This window comes from Telopea speciosissima, chromosome 8, assembly GCF_018873765.1.
Source record: "Telopea speciosissima isolate NSW1024214 ecotype Mountain lineage chromosome 8, Tspe_v1, whole genome shotgun sequence".
Lineage (NCBI taxonomy): Eukaryota > Viridiplantae > Streptophyta > Magnoliopsida > Proteales > Proteaceae > Telopea > Telopea speciosissima.
In genome coordinates, this window is record NC_057923.1 from 65,002,328 (window position 1) to 65,027,272 (window position 24,945).

Below are 24,945 nucleotides of genomic sequence, written 5' to 3' on the forward strand. Positions count from 1 at the left end.
GTCGCGCTTTTCCCCTCCCCACTCCTTTTCTTTCCCCTTCTTTTTTCTCTTCTTGTATATTGGTTCTCTCTTCCCTACCCCCCCCCTTGGGGTTCGGTAATATATTCATTTACCCAAAAAAAAAAAAAAAAACAACTTACTACTAATTCCTTTGGTAAGGATATCAGCCAATTGCTCATTGGTTTGAATAAATGGGATACAAATAATTCGTTGCTCCAACTTCTCCTTGATAAAATGCCGATCAATCTCAACACGTTTGGTACGATCATGTTAAACCAGGTTGTGAGCAATGTTGATTGCAGACTTCCTACCACAATAGAGTCGCATTGGAAGATCAACATTCAAACCCAAATCTTGAAGAAGTCCCTTGAGCCAGAGAAGTTCACAAATACCTTGTGCCATAGCTCTAAATTCGGCTTCAACACTAGATCGGGCCACAACTGCTTGTTTCTTGCTTCTCCAAGTAGTTAAGTTTCCTCCAACAAATGTGCAATAACCTGATCCTTCCAGCCCAATCTGCATCAGTGTATGCTTCTATCCGGAGATGACTATATGGAGAATACAAGACTCCTTTTCCAGGAGATGACTTCAGGTACCAGAGAATTCTGTATGCTGCCTCCAAGTGTGAGGAGTAAGGATCATGCATGTATTGACTCTCGACACTCATAACAAATGTATCTGGTCGAGTATGTGAGAGATATATCAACCAGCCAACTAGCCTCTGATAGCTACTCTTATCAACCGAGTCACCTTCCTTATTCTTCAAGTGTATGGTAGGCTCAAGAGGGGTATCTGCCGGTTTGCAACCAAGCATCCCTGTTTCACTCAATAAATCTAGGGTATATTTTCTCTGGGAGAGAGATATGCCCTTGGCTGAATAGGCAACCTCAATTCCCAAGAAATACCTTAACTTCCCCAAATCTTTGACTTCAAATTCGGTAGCCAGATAAATCTTCAACTTCTGAATTTCTTGTGCATCACTGCCTGTAATTACTATATCATCAACATAGACAATCAAAATTGTCACTTGTTGTCCCACTTTTTTTACAAACAAGGTATGATCAGCATTACTCTACTTATACCCATATGCAATCATGGCTTTATGGAAGCGACCAAACCAAGCCCTTGGTGACTGCTTTAGACCGTACAGGGCCTTCTTCAACTTACATACCTTTCCCTGAGTTTCTAAAGAAGCAAAACCAGGAGGTATCTCCATGTAGACATCCTCTTCCAAGTCTCCATGCAGAAAGGCATTCTTCACATCAAGTTGTTAGAGATCCCAACCTTAATTCACAGCACAGGAAATAATGACTCACACAGTATTCATCTTTGCTACAAGAGCAAAGGTCTCTTGATAATCAATTCCTTGGGTTTGAGTAAATCCTTTGGCAACTAACCTGGCTTTATATCTTTCCACTGAGCCGTCTGATTTGTGCTTCACAACAAAGACCCATTTGCAGCCAACGGGTTTCTTTCCTGGTGGATGATTTACCAAATCTCAGGTCTGATTTTTCTCAAGGGCAAGCATTCATTCATCGCATCCTTCCATTTCTGTTTAGCTATTGCTTCTTGCCAATTGTTAGGGGATGGTAACAGAGGACAACGAAGACACAAAGGCATGAAATGAAGGTGTTAGAGAGTTGTATGACACGAAATTGGAAATAGGATGTTGTGTACAACTCCGCTTTGGTTTCCGAATAGCAATGGGTAAATCAAGACTGGGATCAGGAAGAAGCTTACCAAGAAGATGACTATGAGTAGGTCTTGGAGTAGGTTCTGACTGCATAGAATCAGAGGTGGTGGTCTCTTTCTACCGAGGGCCATAAGAAGGAAAATCAGTTCCACGAGAGTAAGTCTGCATATTATTCTTCCCCTGGACTGTTTGCTGCTGTCCCACTTCTTGTTCCTGACTTGTAATCCCATCTTCCAGTTCAACAGAGGCATCCTCTATAGTAGATATATCAATATCCAGAGGAGCAATCAGAGGGACATCTTCATCTCGTAGAACCTCTCCCTGCAGAGGTACTAGTTGTTTAAAGTAAGCTTCAGATTCCCAGAACACTACAACCATGGTAACAAAAACTTTCCTTGTAGGAGGGTGATAGCATTTATAACCGTTCTGTGTAGCTGAGTAGCTGAGAATAAGACACCGCAGTCCTTTAGGATCAAACTTGCCGTGGACATGGTGATTCCGGGCAAATACCACACAACCAAAAACCTTGGGGGCCACAACAAACGTGGATTTTCCCAACAAAATGTCCAATGGGCAGCGACCGCCCAAGATGCATGATGGAAGCCGATTGATAAGGTAAGTGGCTGTAAGAATGGCATCACCCCAGAAACGAGGAAGAACAGCCATATCGAACATAAGAGACTGAGCAACCTCCAATAAATGTCAGTTCTTTTGTTTAACAACCTCATTCTGAGCAGGGGTATCCACACAAGAGGTCTGATGAATTATTCCATGAGTGCCCAAATAGGAGCGGAAGGCACAATCCATGTATTCTTTTCCATTATCTAACCAGAGAATTTTCACTTTGGCGGCGAACTGGGTCTGGACCATTTTATGAAATAGGGTGAAACAAGTGAAAACGTCACTCTTACTATGCATCAAGTAGACCCAAATGGTCTCTCTAAAATAGTCAATAAAGGAGACAAACCATCGAAACCCAGAAGTAGAAACACATCGGGCAAGGCCCCACACATCAGAATGTATCAAACCAAATGGACTTAAACTTCGATTATCAAAAATAGGATAAACACTTCTAGTTTGCTTTGCCAAAGTGCAAGCATCACAAGAAAAATTATGTTTATTACACTGTTTCAATAAACTAGGAAATAAATAAGATAAAACACCAATCGGCGGATGGCCCAAACGACGATGCCAATTATTCAATTAAAACAATGCAGAATCAAAATCAAAATATGCAGACTGAGATGTCAAAGCTGCCCGTGAACTATCAAGCACGTACAGACCACCAACCACCTTACCACATGCAATCGTACTGCCCGTTTCCAAGTCCTAGAACAAACAATGGTTCAAGAAACCTTGGTTAGGCTACTAATGGAAAGCAAATTAATAGAGAATTTAGGGTCATGTAACACAAATGAAAGGCCAAGAGAGGAAGTGCACTGCACGGATCCCATGCCCGAGATAGGAGACAGAGACCCATCAGCAACACAAACCTTATTATGACCAGATAAAGGGAAAATATTTGTAAAAAAGAGAGGAAGAATCTGTCATATGGTCGGTTGCCCCTGAGTCAATAACCCAAGAATCGGGCATGACTGAGGTGTAGTTCCCACCAAATGAAATACCTGTGGAAGAAGGTGTAGTGGGATTGACAAGCAGAGAAATAGCCGAAGAATCCATTGAAGGAGATACAGATGCCGAAGAAGATGTGTCCAAGCGATTCACCATATCCTATAGATTTTGCAGTTCAGCCACAACTTGGGAAAGAGATTGGTCAGGCTGTTCTTCAGTAGATGCCTGATGAGCATGAGTATTATTGGGCTGATTAGAACCACCCTTCCCACACCCACAAGTATCTGTAAGGCGACCATGAAGCTTCCAACATTGGTCCTTGGTGTGCCATTCCTTCCCACAGTGAGCGCATTTAATGGGTGGGCGATCACCAGATGTCCAATCAGTAGTAGCAGTACGGGAAGAATTGCCACCAGAAGACTGGGAACCAGAAATAAGGGCCAATCGTTCCTGAGTAACAGGATGAACCATGGCTGTACGCCGACTGTCCTCAGCTGAAAAGATTGCATATGCCTGCTCCAGAGTTGGGAGAGGATCCCGATTGAGAATGTTGGCCCGGATCTGATCGAACTCAATATTGAATCCAGCCAAGAAATAAAAAACATGCAAAACCATCCTCCCATTTCTGGAAGGCCGTTGCATAAACATCACAGGTTGCAGTAAAGGTGCCCAGAAAATCCAACTGCTACCACATAGTACACATGGTATTATAATATTGAGAAAGGGACAACTCCAACTGCTTGGTAGAATGGATCTTCTGACAGAGTTCATAGCATTGGGCGGCATTCCCAACTTGAGAATAGGTGTCCTGGGCTGTCTTCCATATTTATGCAACCGAATCAAGGAGAAGGTAACGCCCGACAATTTCTTGGTCCATGGAATTAACCAGATAAGACACGACCAAAAAATTAAAATCCATCCATCGATCCTGTGCAGAACCAGCCTTGGTAGGTCTGACCTGAGTGTCCGTGATGTAGCTAGATAGACCACATGAACCAATAGTGAACAAGCATGAACGAGACCACAAAAGATAATTGCTGCCATTTAATTTGATGGCATTCACCGGAAACGGAAAAAAGTCACGTTGGGATGAACCATTAGAACCAGAGGAAGCAGTAGTGACCTCCGAAAAGTCAGGCATGGTGGCTAGAAAAATCACAGAAACCAATAAACAAAGCCTCCAAAAAAAAAATCAGAACATCAGGAGGGAAGAAAAAGAACCCTCGGTGGGAGTCAACTCACCACCAAGGGTGGGGAAAAAATACGGCAAGAGGAGAGAACATCTCGCGAGAAAGAGGGGAGGCGAGAGGCCTGTGTGGTTGGTGGAGGTAACAAGGTGGTGGAGTGGTCTGCGGGGCCTGGCGGAGGGGGCGGTAGGTGGTGGAGGGGCCTGCAGGGGCTGGCAGAAGGTGGAGGAGGGCTGGTGGGGGTGACGGAGAGCTGGCGGTGGTGGCTGTCCTTAGGGCAGAATCACGAAGGAGAGAGAAAAAAAAAAAGGAAAAATTTTAATTCCCATATTGGCGGATCAGAATCAATGGAGAGTCCTCCTCTTGTGTCCATAAATCAAAAGAATGGGAAGCGAAGAAGACGAGAGAGAGAGAGAAAAGATCTAAAACGATCTATGCGTAGTCAGGTTCTGAGAGACAAGCGAGAAGGTATGAAGTTTGAAGTCTTTTACCGGTGCAATTGGCTCGGCATTATAAAGGGATTCGGAGGAAGACCCATATGAATTGACTTGGAGACTTTTTGGTTTGAGAGAGAGAGAAAGACAGAAGAGACCCGAGTGGAAGGGAGTGACATCAGACGGTGCATCAGGTGACTTGGAAACATGTTCTTTGAATGCTCTTTTTCGGCTACTATTTGGTCTGGAATCCTCATCAAATGCTGGCCCAGAAGAAGAAGTATTCTGCCTTTTCAGAGAGAGTGGAAGTGGATCATCAAATCTTTTGGGGGTAACTCGCAATGTGATAGAATAGGCTTGTTGGCTTTTGGGGCTACCATTTCGCATATTTGCATGGAGCGCAACATTAGGAGATGGACTACCAACTCTAGGTCTTTCAGACAGATTTGGGATTCCATCTCTTTGGATGTCAGCTCCAAATCCTTCTCCCATTCTCCCCTCCCCCTTGTGTGAACTCCCCAAGGAACAGGCTCATTGTTGCTTCCTGGGGTCTCCCTTCTTCTCTTCTCTCCCCTTCCCCCAAGGGGTCAGTTAGCCCCATGTATTGTAGGATGTTCTCTTCTTTTTTTTCTCCCCCTGAATTCTTGGGGCTTCTTGTTTTCTCTCTTTGGTAATGAATTTTTATTCACCCAAAAAAAAAATTTAGACCCCTTTGCTTTCACTTGGGCCTGTGGAAAGAGAGAATAGATTAGCTGTTTGAGAACAGCAACAGGAAAACTAAACCTATTGTGCCTAAACATTGGCTCTTGTTTGCTGGAAAACTAAACCTATCTTTCAAAAAGGAAGACCTCAGCAGCAACTAGTGGAGACCACATCTTTTCTATTTCTCATATAGTGGAATAGACCCAGGGTAATAATCATTGTCGTTGTTGCTATTTTGGAAAATAAACATATTAATAATTTAAGGTAAGGTACATGACATAAACATATGAATCAAGATAGAATATTCCAATTAAATTATTTCATTGGAAAATATCCCATTATTAATTAAGAATATACTAGTATTATTTATTGGTATAATCTTAGGGTCTCGGGACAAACGACTTGCGATGGTTTCAGGCCCTTCTAACTTCCCAAGTTTCTAATGTTCAAAGGCTTGAGACATCACAGACATTCCCATCTAACAGATTTAATCAACAAGAATTAGCATGATTAAATGGCTTTTAACCATTAGAAGTATGCATTATCTTCAGGTCTTCCAAAACTTTTTCCTTGATATTTGGATAGGTTCAAATTATAGAAGCATGTAGAAAAATACATGTCAATCATCACCAGTTCCATCTTCTTCTTTTTTTCAGTTGATCTGTAGATGGGTTTCATCCAACAGTTGGTTAGATTGAAACTGGGGATCCTCCTACACAGCAAGACAGTGAGACACACCCCAATATTGGAAGTGGGTCCAGAGAAAGGTGTTGTTAGCATGTACCACTCTGCCTTGTGATGCAGATTCATCACCGAAATGGGCTTATTTTATTAGGAATAAGTCTAGGGTTGGGTTATATACATGTTGGGTCTTTGATCCCATGGGTTTTCTATGTAATAGGTCACTTTTATGGGCCTTAAATATGGGTATTAAGGTTAAATATGGGATTAGTTAGTAAATTTCTTTTTATTTGGTTAGTGGTCATGTGATCACTTAAGTGATCATGTGACCTGGGTAAGTGGTCATGTGACCATTTAATTGTTATTTAAGTTGGGCTGGATTAGGACTCTACAAGTCTAGCCATGTTTTGAGTCTATTTCCTTTGTTATTTTAATTTCCTAGTCAGTTTAGGTTACCTAATAGGTTAAAGATTGAGTTAGGCCTTTCCTTTTTAGTTTAGGAGTCCATTTATGAGTCTTTTAGTTTAGGAGTCCATTTTTAAACACGAATTTTGATATTAATGAAAAGCTTTTGCTGCTCTTCTTCTCCATTGAAGATTTTTGTCTTGTGTTTGATCAAGGCTGGTGGGATTGGTGTGTGATCCAATCGACACCTTGCGGTGTGAAGCCTGGGTGGTTCGTACAAACTCTCCTTCGAGTTTTTCTTTGCAAGTTTCAATTTTTATTCAAGGTTCTGTTGCTGCCGATTATTCTCTGCAACTGCAAGTAAGTTTGAGACATCCCCATCCCCTTACTTCTTCTAAACCCTCGACAACCCAACCCTAATTTTCCCCTTTTGTTTTCTTCAAATTCCCATAACCTAATCACTCACAGACCTAACCCTCCATCAGAATCACTTCAAATTCAAACCACAGCATCCCCAGTACATCCCCTCCACTCCATCCAAACCTCTGCCCCATCCCATCATCAAAACCCTAAATTCCCTCAACTCCCATTAAAACCCAAAACCCTAAATTACAGTCCAGCAACATCCAGCCATCATCAGACCTTCTCACCTTGGCCGAGATACCCTTTCTACACCCAGAAAACTCGACCTGAAGCCCTTGCCCTAATTCCCCCTCTAAACCCTAGATTCCCTCACTTCACTCTTTTTAAAAACCCGACACCCGAAACCCTAACTTGCTGCCATTTAAGTTTTCACACTTCCTCTTATCAATCCATCACTGGACCTTCACTGATAGACTCCCCTACACCTGCCCAGCATAACCAACCCTTCAAACCCTAACCCTAATTTTGACCTAAATCCATATTTTAAACCAATCGAACTGCCTGTTCATAGCAGATCCTGTAGTACCGGTTCCTAGTGGGTCTTCTACCTACCTAGGACTACATTACCTTGCATCTCACACACATACCATACACCTATACACCTTCAGGAGAAAAAACCAGGCTATACCCTGATTGTGTATAGTTTCTAACATTGTGAAGGATGAGAAAGCTAAGGTAAAAGGCTTCAACCTTCAACCAGTGCCAGTGCCAACACTATTTTTACAATGTTAATTGTTGATGAATCACATGAAAGGAAAAGTAGTGAATACACAGAAGCAGAGATGAGAGGAACATTAATATAACCACTCACCTGGCCTATACTTGCAGCAGCCAGTGGCTCATAATCAAAACTCTGCAGCTTTGTGGACCAGTCAGGACCTAATTCATTATCCAAAACTTGATTGAGCTGGTTCCTAGGCATGACATCTGCACCTTGACGAACAATATCCAAAGCAGCCAATATCTATAGGTATACACCAGTAGTGGCAAACACATGAGGAGGAATTGCAGTCAGTAATTTCTTGACTTTTTTTTCATGAAAAATCCCACTACGAGCATGAAAGTGAAATTCCTAAACAACTTGGGGTTCCATTAAGATACCCTTACGAAGATTTGCCAATAGAGATATTTTATTTTCATGCTGTATGATCAACACATTCCAATAACATTCAAGATAGATTTTACGACACAATTACAGAACAAATAATGTTGCATGGAGCTGAACTAGCAATAAACAGCATAAACATAAAATCAGTGTAGCTGATTGAGATGGATGAGCAACAATACTAGTAAGGCTTTGGTAAGTGTTAAGATTATTGATAATGGCTTGTGTCAATGTGATCACAGCCCCACTTAATTTATAATAGACTAGGGAATGTTCTAGAATAGGTACACAGACATACATACCCTTGAACTCATAATATAACAGTAAGAAATGAATGCATTTGAGGGAACATTGGTGTAGCAACAGTGAGTGATAAGATGAGGTAAAGTCTCAAGCCCCTTGGTGAATAAATAATTCATTACCAAAACCCCAAGGGGAAGAGAGAGAGGGGGGGGGGAACTATACAAAGCCTCAAGCCCTAGGAAGGTGAGGCAGAAGACTGAAAAAGAGAAACCACTAAACCCTAGGAGACAACAATATGCTTGTTCCTCAGGGAATCAATAAGAGAACAGTGGGGGAGCAAATGAAGTCTGGGGCTGACATCAAAGAAGATGGCTTTCCAAATCATATAAAATGGAACAGGAACTGGAGGTCCATCTTCGAAGATTCCGCTCCATCCAAATGTGGGAGATAATGGTCCCAAACTTAAGCTTGCTGGAGGTGTCACAGATAGAACTGCCTGAAAAAGCCATATCCAACCAAAGCCACTCTGGAGCGAAGAGTAAAAGTCTCCTACTACGGGCCAAATGGAATCTAAGGCTTTTTTTTTCAAATAGTGGAGGCTAAGGGGCAGGAAAAGAAAAGGTGAACGACGTCTTCTATACCATTCCAGCAAAGGATATAGGAGGGGGAGACAGGTATGTGACGGCGTACGAGAAAGGATTGGGTGGAGAGGCAATGGTTAAGGGTTCTCCAAACTTTGAAGCTATGGTGGGGAATGTGACCTTTGAACCAAACTAGTTTATTCCAGGGAATGGTGGGGGCATGGAGCCTAACAAAGTCCCAAGCAGAATTGGAACTGAAGAGTCCGTTAGGGGAGGGGAGCCAAATGACCTTGTCTAAATGAGAGAGATTGGGGGGGGAGGGGGGGGGGGACAAACGGAGATAATAGTGGAGAGCGGGACAAATTTAGGGATACTAGAGGAGTAAACCGAACGGGCACCTATGGTAGTGTATAGGACTCCTAAGGGATGCCAGGGATCGAACCAGAGGGAGGTAGAGGTCCCATCGGCGATCACAGAGGAGGTAGCTCTAAGGGCTATGGGGTGGAAGGGAAGGATTTTGCACTAAACCCAAGAGGGGTGAGCAGGTTGGGGAGCTGTCCAAATGGAGGTTGGAGTAGACCAAATTGACCCAAATGTAATCATGCTTAGAGGAGATTTTCCAAATTAATTTGAGGATGCCCGCAATATTATAGCGACGGATCCTACGAAGACCAAGACCTCCTTCAGATTTACGGAGACAGGTGGCTGCCCAGCTGATCAGGTGGAGGAACTAGTAGTGTTGATTTCATCATTACTTAGAGAATAAATATCCTGTAATAAAAGATCGAAACAAGATTTGCGCAAGAACAGTAATCTATCAAAACTTTGAATTTTTTGCTCAAATATTGATTTTTAGTGTTGTTTTTAGCAATGGATCACTAAATTAGTGAAAAACAACCTGAATGATTGCATCAAACATGTATTTTTTTTCCATTCTCATGTGAGCATCTAAATCCTAATTCCTAAATCTCCCCCCTAACTGAAAATGGCATCTTTTTTGGTATTGGTATTAGTACATGTAAGAAACCTCATTCTTTTTATGCATGATATATTTTACATATTACTTATTTATAGAGTTTAATACTTTAAACTGTATTTTACATGTATCCTAAGCCTTTCCATACGTTTCTTAACCACTTCCATTCATATTTTTAGTGTATCTTGTCTCTCAGTTACGATATGATACGTCTACCAATAACGATCCTTTAAACCTCACCATTATCCGACTCTACTATACTTGTTGCCACCCCTAAATAGGATGAGAATAGTGTTTAGGGAATGACAGGGTTTAACAAACATGTCCAGCCAATCTGAACTCATAGACAACATAGGTTCATTGGCACAAACTACATGTTACTTTGACACCTGCCATCAAGAACTTTTTACACTGAAAATTTAGCCATCAAGTACAACTACTGATGTAGATCACAAGTCCATATGTACCCGCAGGAACAAGCCCCAAAACCAGCCCAGCAAGGTTGTGGATTCGACTGTTGTGAGAGGCAGCCTGGTCTGATGATGTGGCAAGTTTTTGTTGGTTCGATGGAGCGTCACCTAAAGCAGCCCGAACTACTTCCCCCCCCCCCCAAAAAAAAAGTTGCTATTCGCATGAACAGTACCCAAACTACTGTTCATGTAAACAGTGTTATGGGTCCATACGCCTTGTATGGAGAAGGAAATCCAAGCAAATATTTGAGATTTTGGAAGCCCCACTGAAGATAGCAAGACAAGGTAGATTTTATTGTTGATTTAGTTACTATTTACTTAAGTTTCTATTTTTGTTTACTTTCTAATTTTATTTCAGTTTACTTAGTTAAGTCTTACTTAGTCAAGTCTTAGATTACTTGGCATACAAGACTTAATATTCTCTAGTAAGATGCTTATAGTAGTTTCCTTTTTCATTACTCTCTAATTTTCAACTTTCTATTTTGTGAAGCTTAGGCCAAGCTATAAATAGGCCCCATCAGTTGTACCTGTATAAGAATTGAATAATAGAATTTTGAGGCCATGCCATGGTTCGAGAACTCGTGAGATCTCGGTTTTTTGAGAAATCGAGTCGAGTTACTATACAATTTTAAAAATTACACTATCTCGGTCAAGTTCTCGGGTAAATTGAGATCTCAACTCGAGATCTCGGGTCAACCCATCTACTTCTTTAAAACTTACCTAACTCGACAGAACTCGACATATCTTGGTCGAGTTTTGTCCAAAGCCCATTTTCTTCCCCATTTGAAGCTCCTTCATTTTACCTGTGGATTTCAAGTTCTGACCTTCGGGAGAGTTGAATCAGCTGCACATTTGAAGGATTCAGCTACACATCTTCAAGATTCATCTCAAATTTGAAGCATCTTTGAGAGGTAAACAATTTTTCCCTAAATCTTTTTTTTTTTTTTTAAAACATTTGTCCAAACCTTGTTAGATTGTTGTAAATTTAAGATATGTTACATAACTTTGGACGATCTATCACTTGATGGAGTCCGAATTTTTTTTCTGTTATTATTTTTTTATTATATTTTCTGAAAAAAAAAATGATTGTTTTGAAAAAAGAAATTGAAAAAAAATAAGATGAATACTTCTTGTTGGATGTGATTTTCATATATGTTGGACAACTTTGGATGCTCTACAATCTCATGGAGTCATTTTGTTTTTTCACCCGTTAAAAAAATTATTTAATTTTCAGAATTAGTAAAAATATTATTAAAATTTAAAAATATATATATAATATTAAGGAAAAATACCTGTTTTTGTTGAAAAATTATGTACAACATATGTACATAATGACCAACTTTAAATGATGTCAAATACATCATTACATTATAATGTTTTATACTTTAAAGTATAAATATTTTTAATAAAAATTCTAAATTTTATTTTTAATTAAGAAATCAATACTAGGGTTAGGGGATAAATATGGTATAGATATTTCATTGTTCTAGTAGCTTGACATTATGTTTAATAGTTATGAATACAATACTTTAAGTCTTTAATAGTTACTAATACATGCTTTTTTATGTAACAGTGTAAAAAGTAAGACATTTGATACACAATGGGGGACCATGTTGATATAGCATGGCAACATGGAGTCCAGATGTAACTATTGTGGAAAGTTGCTATCTGGAGGAGTCACTAGGTTAAAGCAACATTTGGCTGGTACAAGTACGGACATTGCCACATGTAGAAATGTTTCGAGCCGAGTGCAACAGGCTATGGCACAACACTTGAGAGGAGGACGAGCAAAGAAAACTAAGAGGGAAAGACAACAAAAAGAGTTTGATGAGGCAGTGCTAGAGAGGCCTGGTGTAGAGATCCATGAAGGAGATGATAGTGAATATGGGCCTACACCTGGTGAGTGCAAATCAGAAGCTGAGTGGAGAATTTACCAGCAGGCTTTAGCAGATAGTAGACAAAGTTTGGAGTTTGAGAATATGAGAAGATATGAGTAGGCAAGAGGAGCTAGTGGATCTGGCTCAGCTGCACTAGTGCAACAAGAAGAGAAGAGGAGAAACACTGACACAAGACAGAATCCTGGAGTCCCACGGCCCCTAACCCGACCAAGAGTATATTCCACAAATCCTATTTTTGAGCAGGATCTATTTATTTTTAGGCAACAAGATGCCAACCAGCCAACCATCCCGTAAGTATTTGGTGGTAAACAAGAGGAAGCATGGAAAGACTTAAGCAAGTTCATGTTATACAATGGCATTCCAGCTAATGTAGCACAAGGAACATACTATCATGCATTCCTTCACGCTACAGGGAGGGCTGGCCTAGGATGGAAGGGGCCTTCACCATACGAATTATATAATGTATATTTGCCTAAGGAGGTAAAAGAGCTAAAAGAGTACATTGAGGGTCTGAAGCCAAGGTGGGAGATGTATGGGATTACCCTTATGGTTGATGGTTGGACTGGACCTACTAGACAGTTCATTATCAATTTCATGGTGAGTTGCAATGGGAATACAATATTCTTGAAGTCTGTCAATGCATCGAAGCATGTAAAGGATGCATCATACTTGCATAAGGAATTAAAGCAAGTGGTAGATGATATAGGATCAAAGAACATTATCCAAATTGTGACGGATAACGGTTCTAACTTTAAAAAGGCTAGAGAGAAATTGATGAACAAGAAGAGTAAGAGGATCCGCCTCTTTTGGATTCCATGTGCAGCACATTCTATTGATTTAATGTTGAAAGACATGGGGAAAAAAACTTCGGTGGCAGGTGTGGTTAATGAGGCAAGACAAGTGACCACTTTTGTATATAACCATGGTTATGCTTTAGCCATGTTGAAGGAAAAATACAATGACGATTTAGTAAGGCTTGGTGTCACTCGATTTATAACCAATTACATTACATTGAAGAGCTTTCAGACGAAGGTGGTAGGTCTGAGGTCTATGTTTGCAAGTGAACAGTGGTTTGGTTAGAATGGGTCTAATTCTAAAGAAGGGAGGGCAGCACAACAGACCATTGCAAGTAACCAATTCTGGAAGGACTTGCATAAAGTTGTTGTCATATTAGAGCTAGTGGTGGCAGTACTAAGGATGGTTGATACAGAGAAGAAGCCTACCTTGCCCCACATTTATGCTGCCCTTCAGAAGATGAAAGAAATGGTCAGAGCTGCGATACCCCGGAGTGCAAGGTCTACACTAACATCATTGATGCGTGGTGGGAGAAGCACTTGAGTCATCCATTGCATAAAGCTGGTGAGTTCAACACTTCAACATATTTTACACTTTATATGAGTTTTTACATTTACATATTCAAAACTCAAAAGCATTAAGTCAGTAACAAGTTATATTCTTGGTTTCCACCTTACCAGCATACTATCTGAATCCAAAGTATCAGTACTCGCACGATCTTAGGCTAGACCCAGATTTGTTAGTGGCAGTTCAAAATGCTATTGAGAAGTTAGAGCCCAATGCCAAGACACAGGCTGAGTGCAATGATGAGGTGAGAGTATGGGACTTGGTACTTTAATAGTAAGTAAAGGAATGTAATTACTAAATAGTAAATACTAATGCCTCCAATAATGTCTGAAATTTGAAATGAAAACAGATCCAATACTTCAGAGAGGCCTCAACAAGTTTTAGTCGAAAAGCTGCAGTGCAGGGTAGACAAAAGTCAGACCCTGGTAGGTGGCATGGCATTACATTTATGAATTATAATTTTATCCCTTTAAAATGTACATATTCTTAATATTCTATATTTGTAATGCAGCCGACTAGTGAATGCTTTATGGTACAAGTTCACCCAACCTGAGGAAGATAGCAGTGAGAGTGCTCTCACAAACTTGTTCATTCTCCGGATGCGAGCGCAACTGGAGTACATTCTCATTGATCCACTCAAAGAGGCAGAACAGATTGGGTAGCAAACGACTGGAGCAGTTGGTGTATGTGCATTACAATATGAGATTAAGGATGAGGCACATACGTGAAGGAATGAACACCAATGATAAAGAACCCATCGAACTAGCTAACATTTTCCAGGAGGACTCTGATGATGATGATGAGGATCCCCTACTCCAGTAGGTAAGGGATCGTGATGAATGGATCAACTTGGGGGTAAGCCTGACCCCACCATTGCGTCCATAACCGGTACAGATGTTGAGGACTATATATCGCAAGAGGGGCGTGCACATTCAGAGTCACCGAGACCTTTTGAGGCTGCAACAAGAAGTGCTGCTGCTGATGATGATGATGATGATGGTGGGTGGTGATGGTGATGGTGATGGTGATGGTGGTGGTGGTGGTGGTGGTGGTGGTGGTGGTGGTGGTGGTGGTGATGGTGGTGATGGTAATGGTGATGGTAATGGTGATGGTGGTAATGGTGATGACCTTGCTGATGGTGGTAGCATATGATGATCGTCATGAGGGGATGTGCGAGCAGTACCAGCATGAGGTGGGAATGCAGGCGGACCCTGTGCGTTATACAGGTAAGTCTCTGTTTATGCATGCCACATAGGATTGAGACCATAGTGCCCACGCTACGTACAAGAGAAAGAAGGGTCGCAAACAATCACATGCTTAGGATGATGACATGAGTATGGACACCATGCTTGCAAGTTTCAGAAGCATGAGTATAGATACTACCAGTGAGCGTCAATCGTGACATTCATCTCAGCCTCATCATGACTATAATTATGGCCAGGAGCACCGATTCCGAATATAGTGGCTATGGTCAGTTTGGGCAGTCAACACATGAGTTTGACAATCAAAACACTGGGTCTGCTTTTGGGCCCATATTCCCAGTCCCAAACCAACCATTCCCATACATGCCTTAATATGACAGTAGCAGTGGATGTCATGCCTCATGGCAACTGTCTCTTCTATACCCTAGGATAGGGGACTTGGAATATGTTGATGACAACACTTATATGAGTGATGTGGCAAACTATGTGCAAAATTACAGCAACATTATGACATGAGAATTCTATGTGGATCATGTTGGGACTGAATACATTAACATATCACATTTTATGTAACATTTGTTTAAAAATTGATGTATTGTACACTTCAACATTTCTTAAGTTGTTTTACATTAATTGAATGTTTTGATTGTTTTCTATTACTAAATTATGTATAGAGTAGGGTATTTTAGTACGTCGTTGCTTACCAACCTATTGTCCAAAGTGAAACTCATGTTTGGACTTTGTTTTTACAAAATCTGATAGTGTCATTGTGTTTAAATGGCCTAAAATAGGCTGAATACCAAGTTTCAAACCCAAACTATGTCTAAAACCCACCGAGTTGAGGCTTCGAGTCAAAAAAAAGAAAAAAATACACCAACTCAGCGAGATCTCGACAAGATCTCGACTCGACTCTGTTTTTCCAAGGGTCGAGTTGGTACCGAGTTCCAAGTTTTAGAACCATGGGCCATGCTTGCCATCAGTTATGGGAGAAATTCCATGTTTCAACAGCTGGGATAGCTGTGGGTGAGAGACCCAGGCTGAGAGAGCCATTCCCCTAAACCCCCCCTTCTCTTCTTTATCTTCTTCTCCTTTCTTCTTATCCTTTATGTTCTCCATTCATATGTAATAGAAAACAACAATAAAAAAAAAAAATAGAGTTTTAGTTATTTAATTTGTTCCTTATCGTGTTGATCCTGGCTGTAATCGATCTCCCGCTGGTTTCCCTGGTTCAAGGTCGACTCTTGCATTAACTACATTCTATCTGAATTGCATGATGCAACTTTGATCTGTAAATGGAGGGGCCATAGCCCAGCTCAACGCCTGCTGTTGTGGGCTCCCCGAAGGAGTGGACCTTTGGCACATGTTACATGAAGTGGCGCCCTTAAACTCGTACTGGATTCTTCATTTTTACAGCCCAAGCTTTTATCACCACACCAAGTAGCTTTCTTCCACTAATTATTAGTATTCTTCAGCCATAACATGTGAGCTATTGGAACTTATAAAAACCTATGATTTGTAAGACACATCCCCTGGTTATCTTTCCCATGTATCGAATGTGTTTTGTGAAGAACACTCAGTCATGCTGACACAACTGCACACATGCTTGGGCATGGTTATGTTTCTCTCATGTAGACGCTACTTGACGCAAATCTCTCTGTGATCTAATTTGGAATGTTCAAATGATCCATTATATTTACATAACTGTGTCCTGCATTTGAATTTCTAGATGTTCCATGTCCAACTCTGTGTGTGTAGGTCTATACACAACTGCCATCTCCACATACATATATCATTATTAAAAATATAGCATTGGTCTTTTTCTTTTCTAAAAAGTTGATTGACCGTCTCAAAGCACAGTTAGATTACTTATGAACACTAAAGGAATGCTTTTCTCATGGTGGGTTCAGTGTAAAATTTATTGAAATGGGGTCATAGAAACAAAAACTATAAACTGCAGAAAAGAGAGCAGAGTATCACCGGAGCAGGTACAAGTGATTCATCCTGTATGCTCAACATCTGTCCCAATTTGAGTGCTGCACCACGCATTCTACACAGTGCAAGAGCCAAACGCTCTGCATTTTGTTCAGATAAGAATGGTGAGAGGGCAGATTGTTTGTCTTGTGAATTGCCTGTCCCAAATACAAGCCTCTTGGTGGACTCTTTCATTGTTCCCCATGCAAGCCCAGCACCCAAACCAGCAAACCTTTAAATTGAAAGCAGATAAGCCATACATCAGAATGAAATGTTAAAGAATTAACGTACGGCATTCACATCAATATCCCCAATGTTTTGGAGTAACAATACCCCCTTGTGGCTACAGAATTAACAAGAAGTTTTCAGTTAATGTAGTATGATGAAAACATGGGAATCTAACCTTTTTCACCATCAAATTGAAAATATGCTGTGTTTTTTTTTTTTTTGTTGTTGGATGAATAGAGGGTGGGGAGGGAGAGAATATACAGGAGGGCAGAAGAGAGAGAGCCAAGAAGGAGCCTCCCCTAAGAGATAGGGAGAGGCTAAATCAAGGACTCAGGTAAACCCTAGGAGACAACAATGAGCCTGTTCCTTGGGGTATCTAAAACATTGCACTGAGGTAAAACAGAAAGCTTGGAGCTAATGTCAAAAGAGATGGCTTTCCAAATATGTTGTGTGTTGTTTCGTCTTAATAGGAAAAAACTTCAATCCCTTGCTTGGAGGATACACTCTAGTTGATAACAATTGCACAATCAAAAATTAAAAAACAGACAGGTAACACCTGCCTGGGGATGAAAAACCACACCATGGTTAAAATGATGGAATCTGGAGTGGTTTACTAAACAACTCAACTCAACTCAGTTTTATCCCAACTAAATGGGGTTTGCTACATGGATCCTTTTTCTCCAATGAGCTTTATTCAAAGCCATACTTGTTACTAGCCCTAAGCTACACCTGGCTCTTTTAGCTCCTTCGATTTGAATCAAATCACCCCTCCATACTGGAGCACTCAAAAGCCTTCGTTGAACATGTCCATGCCACCTCAGAAAAAAAAGAAGGAAAGATGTCTCACTGTACATTCCGAAAAGTTTAGAGCTTAGTTTGACATGCTGCTGTCAGACTCAGTCCTCCCGCTTTTGAAGAACCGGAGTTTTTTGGCATCGGGACAGAGGAGGCAAGCTGGACAGGGTTAAGAGCCGCTGCAATGTAGGAAAGGGCTATACGGAGAAAAGACCACGGGTAGTGCCGCCGTAAAGAACGCCTAGATTGCAGAGGGACAAGACAGTGTCGGTAAAGTGAGAGGAATGGAAATAATCCAATTCCCTTTCCCTTCAACAGTAAATAAATTGCTAGAGACTTAATTGAAAAAGAAGACTTAATTTTTAACGTGGAAATCAGCGGATAAAGTAAAAGTCCATAAGTCTCGGGCAAAGATAGAACCGGGGACTTGTTAAAAGATGAAAGCTCACCCAAGTGCTCTGGTAAAGGGTGTCGAAGGGACTCTCCTCTCTCGTGGCCGCCTCCTCTTAACAGGTGGAATTGCCACCTGATGATATCCTTGGTCTGCGTCCTTCTTCGCCGGCAAATCCTCAGACTTGCATTCTTGCGATATAACGTTTGCTTCTGAATTCCCCAAAGGACGGGTATCTCCCGTACCACTAGACTTGGAAGACGCCGAATCCAAAGTTTTCTCAGTGCTTTCTTGGTTATACATCTCCAGATCGTGAAATTCCCTGCTTTCGTTCGATCTAATATCGGACATAACGCATTTTTCTTGATCCACCAGCGTGGTACGTTCATTGTGAAACGAGTTTGAATTCGCGGAATCGGTTGAGCTCGTGAAGTGAACAACGGTTTCCTTGGGGCAGGCTTTATCAAATTCGCGAACCTCTCCTCTGGTAAGACTGGTCAAATCTGTAGCCGAAAGGATAACTTTCTTAACGGAGGATGAAAGAAATGTTTCAAAATCTCCAGTTTTGGCACCCTGGAGAGCTTGGGAACGCTTTGCTATCTCTTTGGCTATCAGAGAGACGCCATTAACAAGTCTGCGAAGGTCCTGAACCGGCGCCATGGTGTGTAATAATTATAATTTTATGATAATAAAAGTGCAAAAGCACTGAAAAAAGTTAGAGGATACGTTCCAACAGGTTGCAAAATAGCTTAAACACCCGGGAATCAAACTTTAATCACAGCCGCGAGCTCCTCCTGCGTCCTGCCCGTCGCCCCTCGTAAAAAGTATGGAAATTTACGCATACCACCCCTGAGGTTTGACGAAAGGATATTTTCACCCCCTAGTTTTGGAAAATTCTGCGTACCCCCTTGAGGTTTGCAAAAGGTAACAAATAGGTCCATTCCATCAATTAACACTGTTAAAAAGTAGACTTGAACTGACGGAATTGCCCTTGCCAAGAACGATGAGGGATTTTAGGGTTTGAAATTGGGGAAAATCCCAAATCCTGCAACTCGTCTTCTTCCTCCCAAATCCTACAACTCATTCCCTTTATCGAGCCACACCGGAAGAGAGAAGGGGAAGAAACGGGAAGGGCCACCATTGTTGGACGTTATTCTTCAAGCTGCAACTTCTCCAAGCTCTGTTCGAAGACCTCCAACTTCTCCAAACTCTATTGGAGTGGACCTGCAACTTCTGAAACTGCATCTTCTCCAACTTCTCCAACTTCGGTTTGACCTGCAACTCAAAGCTCTGTAAGTGTTGCTTTGAATTTCTTCATCCATTCTCTGGTCCATTGACATCTCGACATATTAGCTTCTTTTTTTGTCCTACATATGCATACCTAATAAATGTTAAGTGGTCAATACATGGGTCAAGTTAGGAATTTCTGAATCTAAAAATTGAAACTGTATAACCTAAAACATACAGTAGTTCAGTTCAGACCTTAATTAGATAATAGATGGAGAAACCTTTAATGGAATCTTCATTTTGGAAATTTGGGCTGCTCTGTTTGATTATGTGAAGGATACATTGCATTCTTTGATTTCTGGATAATTTCGTTTTCTTTCGCTTTTCTTCTCCGAATCCAAGCATATTATTCATATATAATAGCAAACTATGCATTAGAAGAGGTAATCTGATGCTACTTTGTATGCTAAATATATGATGGCTGATCAAAGTGTGACAAAGGATACATTGTATATATGCTCTTCATGCTGCACCAGGATAGCATAAAAATGCCTCTCCTGCTCTTTGTCGATTAGGTACTGTCCTTGCCTGGCCATTGGGTACTCAAGGGACTTTCTGGTTATATCCAACAGTCTATAAATTTCTCTACTTCACAATAAAATGAAGGAAAAAAACAAGAAAAATCTGAAATATAAATGACATGTTTGAGTCTACAGAAGCATTGAAAAAAAAAACTGATTGAGTTTTTCATCTCACCGAGCTTGAGATGATGATAAGATAGTTATAAAATACATACTATTGGTTTATGAGTACTTTTTATTTGGTTGAATTCAAGTGAGATGATGCTTCTATTACATTTCATTTTGTAAAAAATTCTATTATTTTGTTTTGTAACTCTGTTAATCTTTATCACCATTTTGATGACTTCCACCAAACACTGAAACTGTTAGAGTTGTCAAGAGTCTATTGATTGGATGGGTCCTTGTTTGTTTTAGTGGCATTCAGAAAGCATTATCCCACCTATTTGGCGAAGCTAGATGCAACGTGTTCCCCATGCCCCTGCATAATCTTCAGATGTAGTTGTATTTCTTGGCATGTTTGATGATAATCCAAAATTTATATACTTGGCTGATGCAGTAATATGTTCTGTTTGTGTATTTTGTACAATGTTGTTGATTACATGGCAGGATTTGAATAATGAAGAAAACTGTATGCAAGTTGGTCTATCATTATGTGAAGTCTGAATCCAAAATTGTAGATGTGGACAGATTTGGGTACTTGGAAATGATTGGTGACATATATAACTTATTGTTGAGTTATATACCCAAGGGAAGGTCTGTGAGTTTTAGTGTGAAATACATAACACTTGACACGGGTGAAAATATAAACTTGGATAGAGATGCAGATGTGATGAAGATGTTTGATGTCTTGAAGGACCAACCTGAACTGAACATATATGTTTATGATGTGCAAGTGGGTGATCCAATGTTATGTACTTATGTGAATGGACACACAGTTCAAGTGATTGGTGGTGATACTGCCATTGAGAGACTAGGAAGTGGAGAGCCACTACTTTCACTTGCATAGCTATTTGGTGGTGCTTTAACCAGACAAATTGAGACTGCTCCAACAAAAATTGAGACTTTTCCAAGAGAAATTGAAGAAAGTAGTAGGAGATCAAAAGCAACTGTAAGGAGGGGTGGTGGTACTTTAGGTTTACCCACGTTAATGAGTGGTGCCATTGGTAGTGTTTCCACTGGTACTACACGGCTTGGTACTACAACCACTGCAAGAAGGAATGTTGGTAATAGTAGTACTTCACAAATGAATCCTGTTGTGAGGAATGACAATAGTAACACTTGTGTTCTCGAGCCAAGAGATGGAAATACTGCTGGTGTGACTGTTTACAACAAGAGTACTGCCAATGTGAGTGGCTGTGGTATGACATTGCAAGAGGTTGGGATGTCTACTAGATATGTAAGTAGGGGTCGTGGGTTTCTCAGGGCATCTACCACATGTGCTACCAGTATTGCATTTGAACCTGTTGCTTCACCTACCAAGCTGCCTGACAAGGAAGTGGAAGAAAATCAAATCATCAGTGATACATCTGATGATGAATGGGAAGCTGGAGAGTCAGATGAAATAAGTGAGAGTCAAAGCAGTAGTGAAGATGATGTTAGTGAAGAAGAGTTGGAGAAAGAGGATAACAGTAATGATGGCATATCTGAATGTCAATCAGAAGAAGGGGATAATGTGGGTGATGGAGTTGGGGGTGGGGACCAAAATGTCACATTTAGAGTTGGTCAAGAATTCAAGAATGTGCATCATTTCAGGGAGGTCCTAGAGGATTATGAAGTTCAAAAGGGCTTCAAAACTTTGGGGCAGAAGAATGAGAAATCAAGAGTAACTGCAGTATGTGCTGGAAATGGGTGTGTATGGAGGATCCATGCTTCAGTAATGCCTAGGGATCGTATCACATTTGTGGTCAAAACACTTGTGGACATGCATACATGTAAGAGAGAAGTTAGCAACTTGAATGTAACTTCAAAATGGATAGCAAAGAAACTTGCTTCCAATCTTAGGGCAGGCCTTGCAATGAGCAACAAGGTAATGAAAAATATGTTGAAGGAGAAGTACAATGTGGATACAACTAATATGCGACTGTATAGGACAAGATGGAGTGCCAGGGATGAAATTGATGGGAGCCATGCAAAGTCATTTAATAAGTTGGAATCATATGGGGACATGATAAAAGCAAAAAACCCTAGCAATTCATATGTTATCCAATACCAGAATGGAAATATATATGGAGAGGAGGATGCATATGGGGTGATGAGAGTAATTCCACAGTTTAAGCGTATGTATATATGCTTTGATGCACGCATACAAGGATTTTTGAAGGGATGTAGGCCATTCATAGGCCTTGATGGCTGTCATCTTAAAGGTTTATATGGAGGAGTCTTAGTTTCCGCAATTTCAGTTAATGGAAACAATGGGATATTTCCAGTTGCATATGGAGTTGTAGAATCTAAAGGAAAGGACAATTGGCTATTCTTCCTCCACCATTTACATGAGTCCATTGACAGATGCATACAAAATGTTTACAATGGAAGCCCAACCCCTCATGATATACTTACATTTATGACTGATAAACAGAAGGTATAATATTTTTCTTAACATCCCTCACTTAAACAAGTCCCTTATTAATATTATGTAAATCAATATGCTTTGTACAGGGTCTTATTGAAGCAATTTCAACCATTTTTCCAGAAGCAAACCATCGACACTGCAGCAGACATCTATACAACAATTTCAAGAAAGTGTTTGGAGGTGGGCCTACATTACGAGGTTATTTCTGGACAGCCAGCAAAGCATAAAATGTATTTGAATTTCAAAAGGCCATGGATGGTATGAAAGCAGAAATGAAGGAGGCATATGAATGGTTAATGAAGACTCCAGTTAATATGTGGAGTTGACATGCATTTGATCACAGAGCCAAGAGTGATCAAATAACCAACAATATGAGTGAGTCATTCAACCAATGGGTTGGATCATGCAGGGATAAGCCTATCCTTACTTTAGTCGATTTAGTCAGATCTAAGTTGATGGGTAGGCTACAAAAAAGGTTTTCAAAGGGTTGTAACTTTGCAGAGCATATCACTCCAAGAATGAAGAAAAAACTTGATGATTTTCAGAGAGGTGTCAGGTATTGTATAGCAACATTTGCTGGAGGAGATAAGTATGAGGTACAGAATAACAGTGTTAGGTATGTGGTGGACATGGCAAATAACTTCTGTGAGTGTGGGATCTACATAGCAGCTGGATTGCCATGTAAACATGTGGGAGCATGCATTCAATATAATAGGGTACCTCTTCAGTAATTCTGTGATTCATACTATTCAAAAGAGAGGTATTTACTAGCTCATGAGGGAATGATTAATCCATTGTCTGATCTAAGCACTTTAGAAGACATATCCCTACTTCCACCACCAATGAAGAGGTCAATTGGTAGACCAAATAAGTCAAGGAGGAGAGAACAAGATGAGGGACCTAAAGAAGACATTAGGAAGAGGTCTAGCACTGTGAGATGTAGCAAATGTAAATCATTTGATCACAGTAGGAGGACATGCAAAGGAGGTCCAGTTGCTGAGAAGAGGAAATCTACTTCTAAGAATAAGGAACCTTAACTGATTTTATCATCCTACAATTAAACTCCTTAAACTCTTATGCATTAATATTTAGCATTATTGTTTTGTTCATGTCAGGGGTCATCTCAGCAGAGGTCCTATCAACAGAGGATACCTAAGAAGGGAACCAGATCTTCTCAGGCCAGCTCCCCTCAGCAAAGCTCCCCTCAGATGGTAACCAGATCCTCTCAGCAGAGATCACCTCAGATGGTAATCAGATCTTCTCAGGCCAGGTCCCCTCAGCAGACCTCCCCTCAGGTGGTAACCAGATCCTCCCAGCAGAGATCACCTCAGATGGTAACCAGAGCTTCTCAGACCAGGTCCCCTCAGGTGGTAACCAGGTCCTCTCAACAGAGGTCCCCTCAGCAGAATGTTGGTGTCAAGGTAGCACTATTAATCGAATTATCATTTTCATTTTAGAGTTTTGTACATAAAACTTGAAATTTTACATATATGTTTTGTTGATGCAATTGTAGAGGAAATCAAGGAGTGACACACCTGATGATATATCATCATCTCAAAAAGCAGCCAGATCTTCACAACAGTCATGTACAACTGCACAAGATGTGATTCACAATAGGATGGTAGCCAAGGCTATGAAAGAGAAGGTAAGGAGAGCCAGTAGAGCTACCCAATGAAATGGTGAGTGGATTTGCTATCTAGGACCAGTCTAACTGCACAAGATGTGATTTACAATTTTAAATAAAAGCCTGAGTTCCTAAGCAGCAGTAAAATGATGGGATTTGTTTTTGCCATGTACAATTCAGTTGCTGTCTAGGAGCAGTCCATGGAGCTGATGTGTTATGGAGCTGAAGGTTGGAGGAGCTGAAGTGGAGTTGCAGTGTTGGAGCTGAAGTGGAGGTTATGGGTTGATTTATGATTCAGCAAGTTCTATTGGATTTATTTGGAAAACATATTGTAACTTAATAGTTTCACTTGGATTTTTACTGGTTTGACTTGGATTTGGATCAACATTTGGTATTATGCAAATGCTGTTATGATGTATGGACCAATGTGCTTGGAAAACAATTACCAATGTAATGGTTTGAGAATGGTCTAATTTTTAATCCTAAAATTTGGTCATTGAGCATTGTAGATCACTTCTTAGCTAAATATCTTCATGTTGATGATGCTGTCTCCTAGCTCCCTCAATGTGTAAACCATAATGGTAATAGTAATGGGTTAACCAATTACCATCATCATCTAACCATC

At 40.6% G+C, this 24,945-nt stretch overlaps 2 protein-coding genes across 2 annotated transcripts in view; one reads left to right on the plus strand and one right to left on the minus strand.

Moving 5' to 3' along the window:
• Window positions 1–19,024, minus strand: part of LOC122671316 (protein ABC transporter 1, mitochondrial) — a 29,030-nt gene extending 10,006 nt beyond the window's left edge. Inside the window, exons 1-3 of the mRNA XM_043868459.1 lie at window positions 18,378–19,024; window positions 16,912–17,137; window positions 7,909–8,061 (exon numbers count right to left, since the gene is read on the minus strand). Of these exons, the coding sequence (XP_043724394.1) occupies window positions 7,909–8,061; window positions 16,912–17,137; window positions 18,378–18,979 (981 nt within the window). The 5' untranslated portion in view covers window positions 18,980–19,024. The remainder of the gene's footprint in view (window positions 1–7,908; window positions 8,062–16,911; window positions 17,138–18,377) is intronic.
• A 2,250-nt stretch (window positions 19,025–21,274) lies between these two features.
• Window positions 21,275–22,923, plus strand: LOC122672580. The gene is made up of 2 exons (XM_043870040.1): window positions 21,275–22,705; window positions 22,783–22,923. The coding sequence occupies exons 1-2, from the start codon at window positions 21,275–21,277 to the stop codon at window positions 22,921–22,923; spliced, it is 1,572 nt and encodes a 523-aa protein (XP_043725975.1).
• Window positions 22,924–24,945: the final 2,022 nt, after the last annotated feature.

Excerpts from the sequence above, each read along its gene's own strand:
- LOC122672580 (XM_043870040.1), top strand. The coding sequence starts at position 21,275 with ATGAGTGGTGCCATTGGTAGTGTTTCCACTGGTACTACACGGCTTGGT. Across the intron at positions 22,706-22,782 it reads TTATGACTGATAAACAGAAG|GGTCTTATTGAAGCAATTTC; the intron begins GTATAATATTTT and ends TGCTTTGTACAG.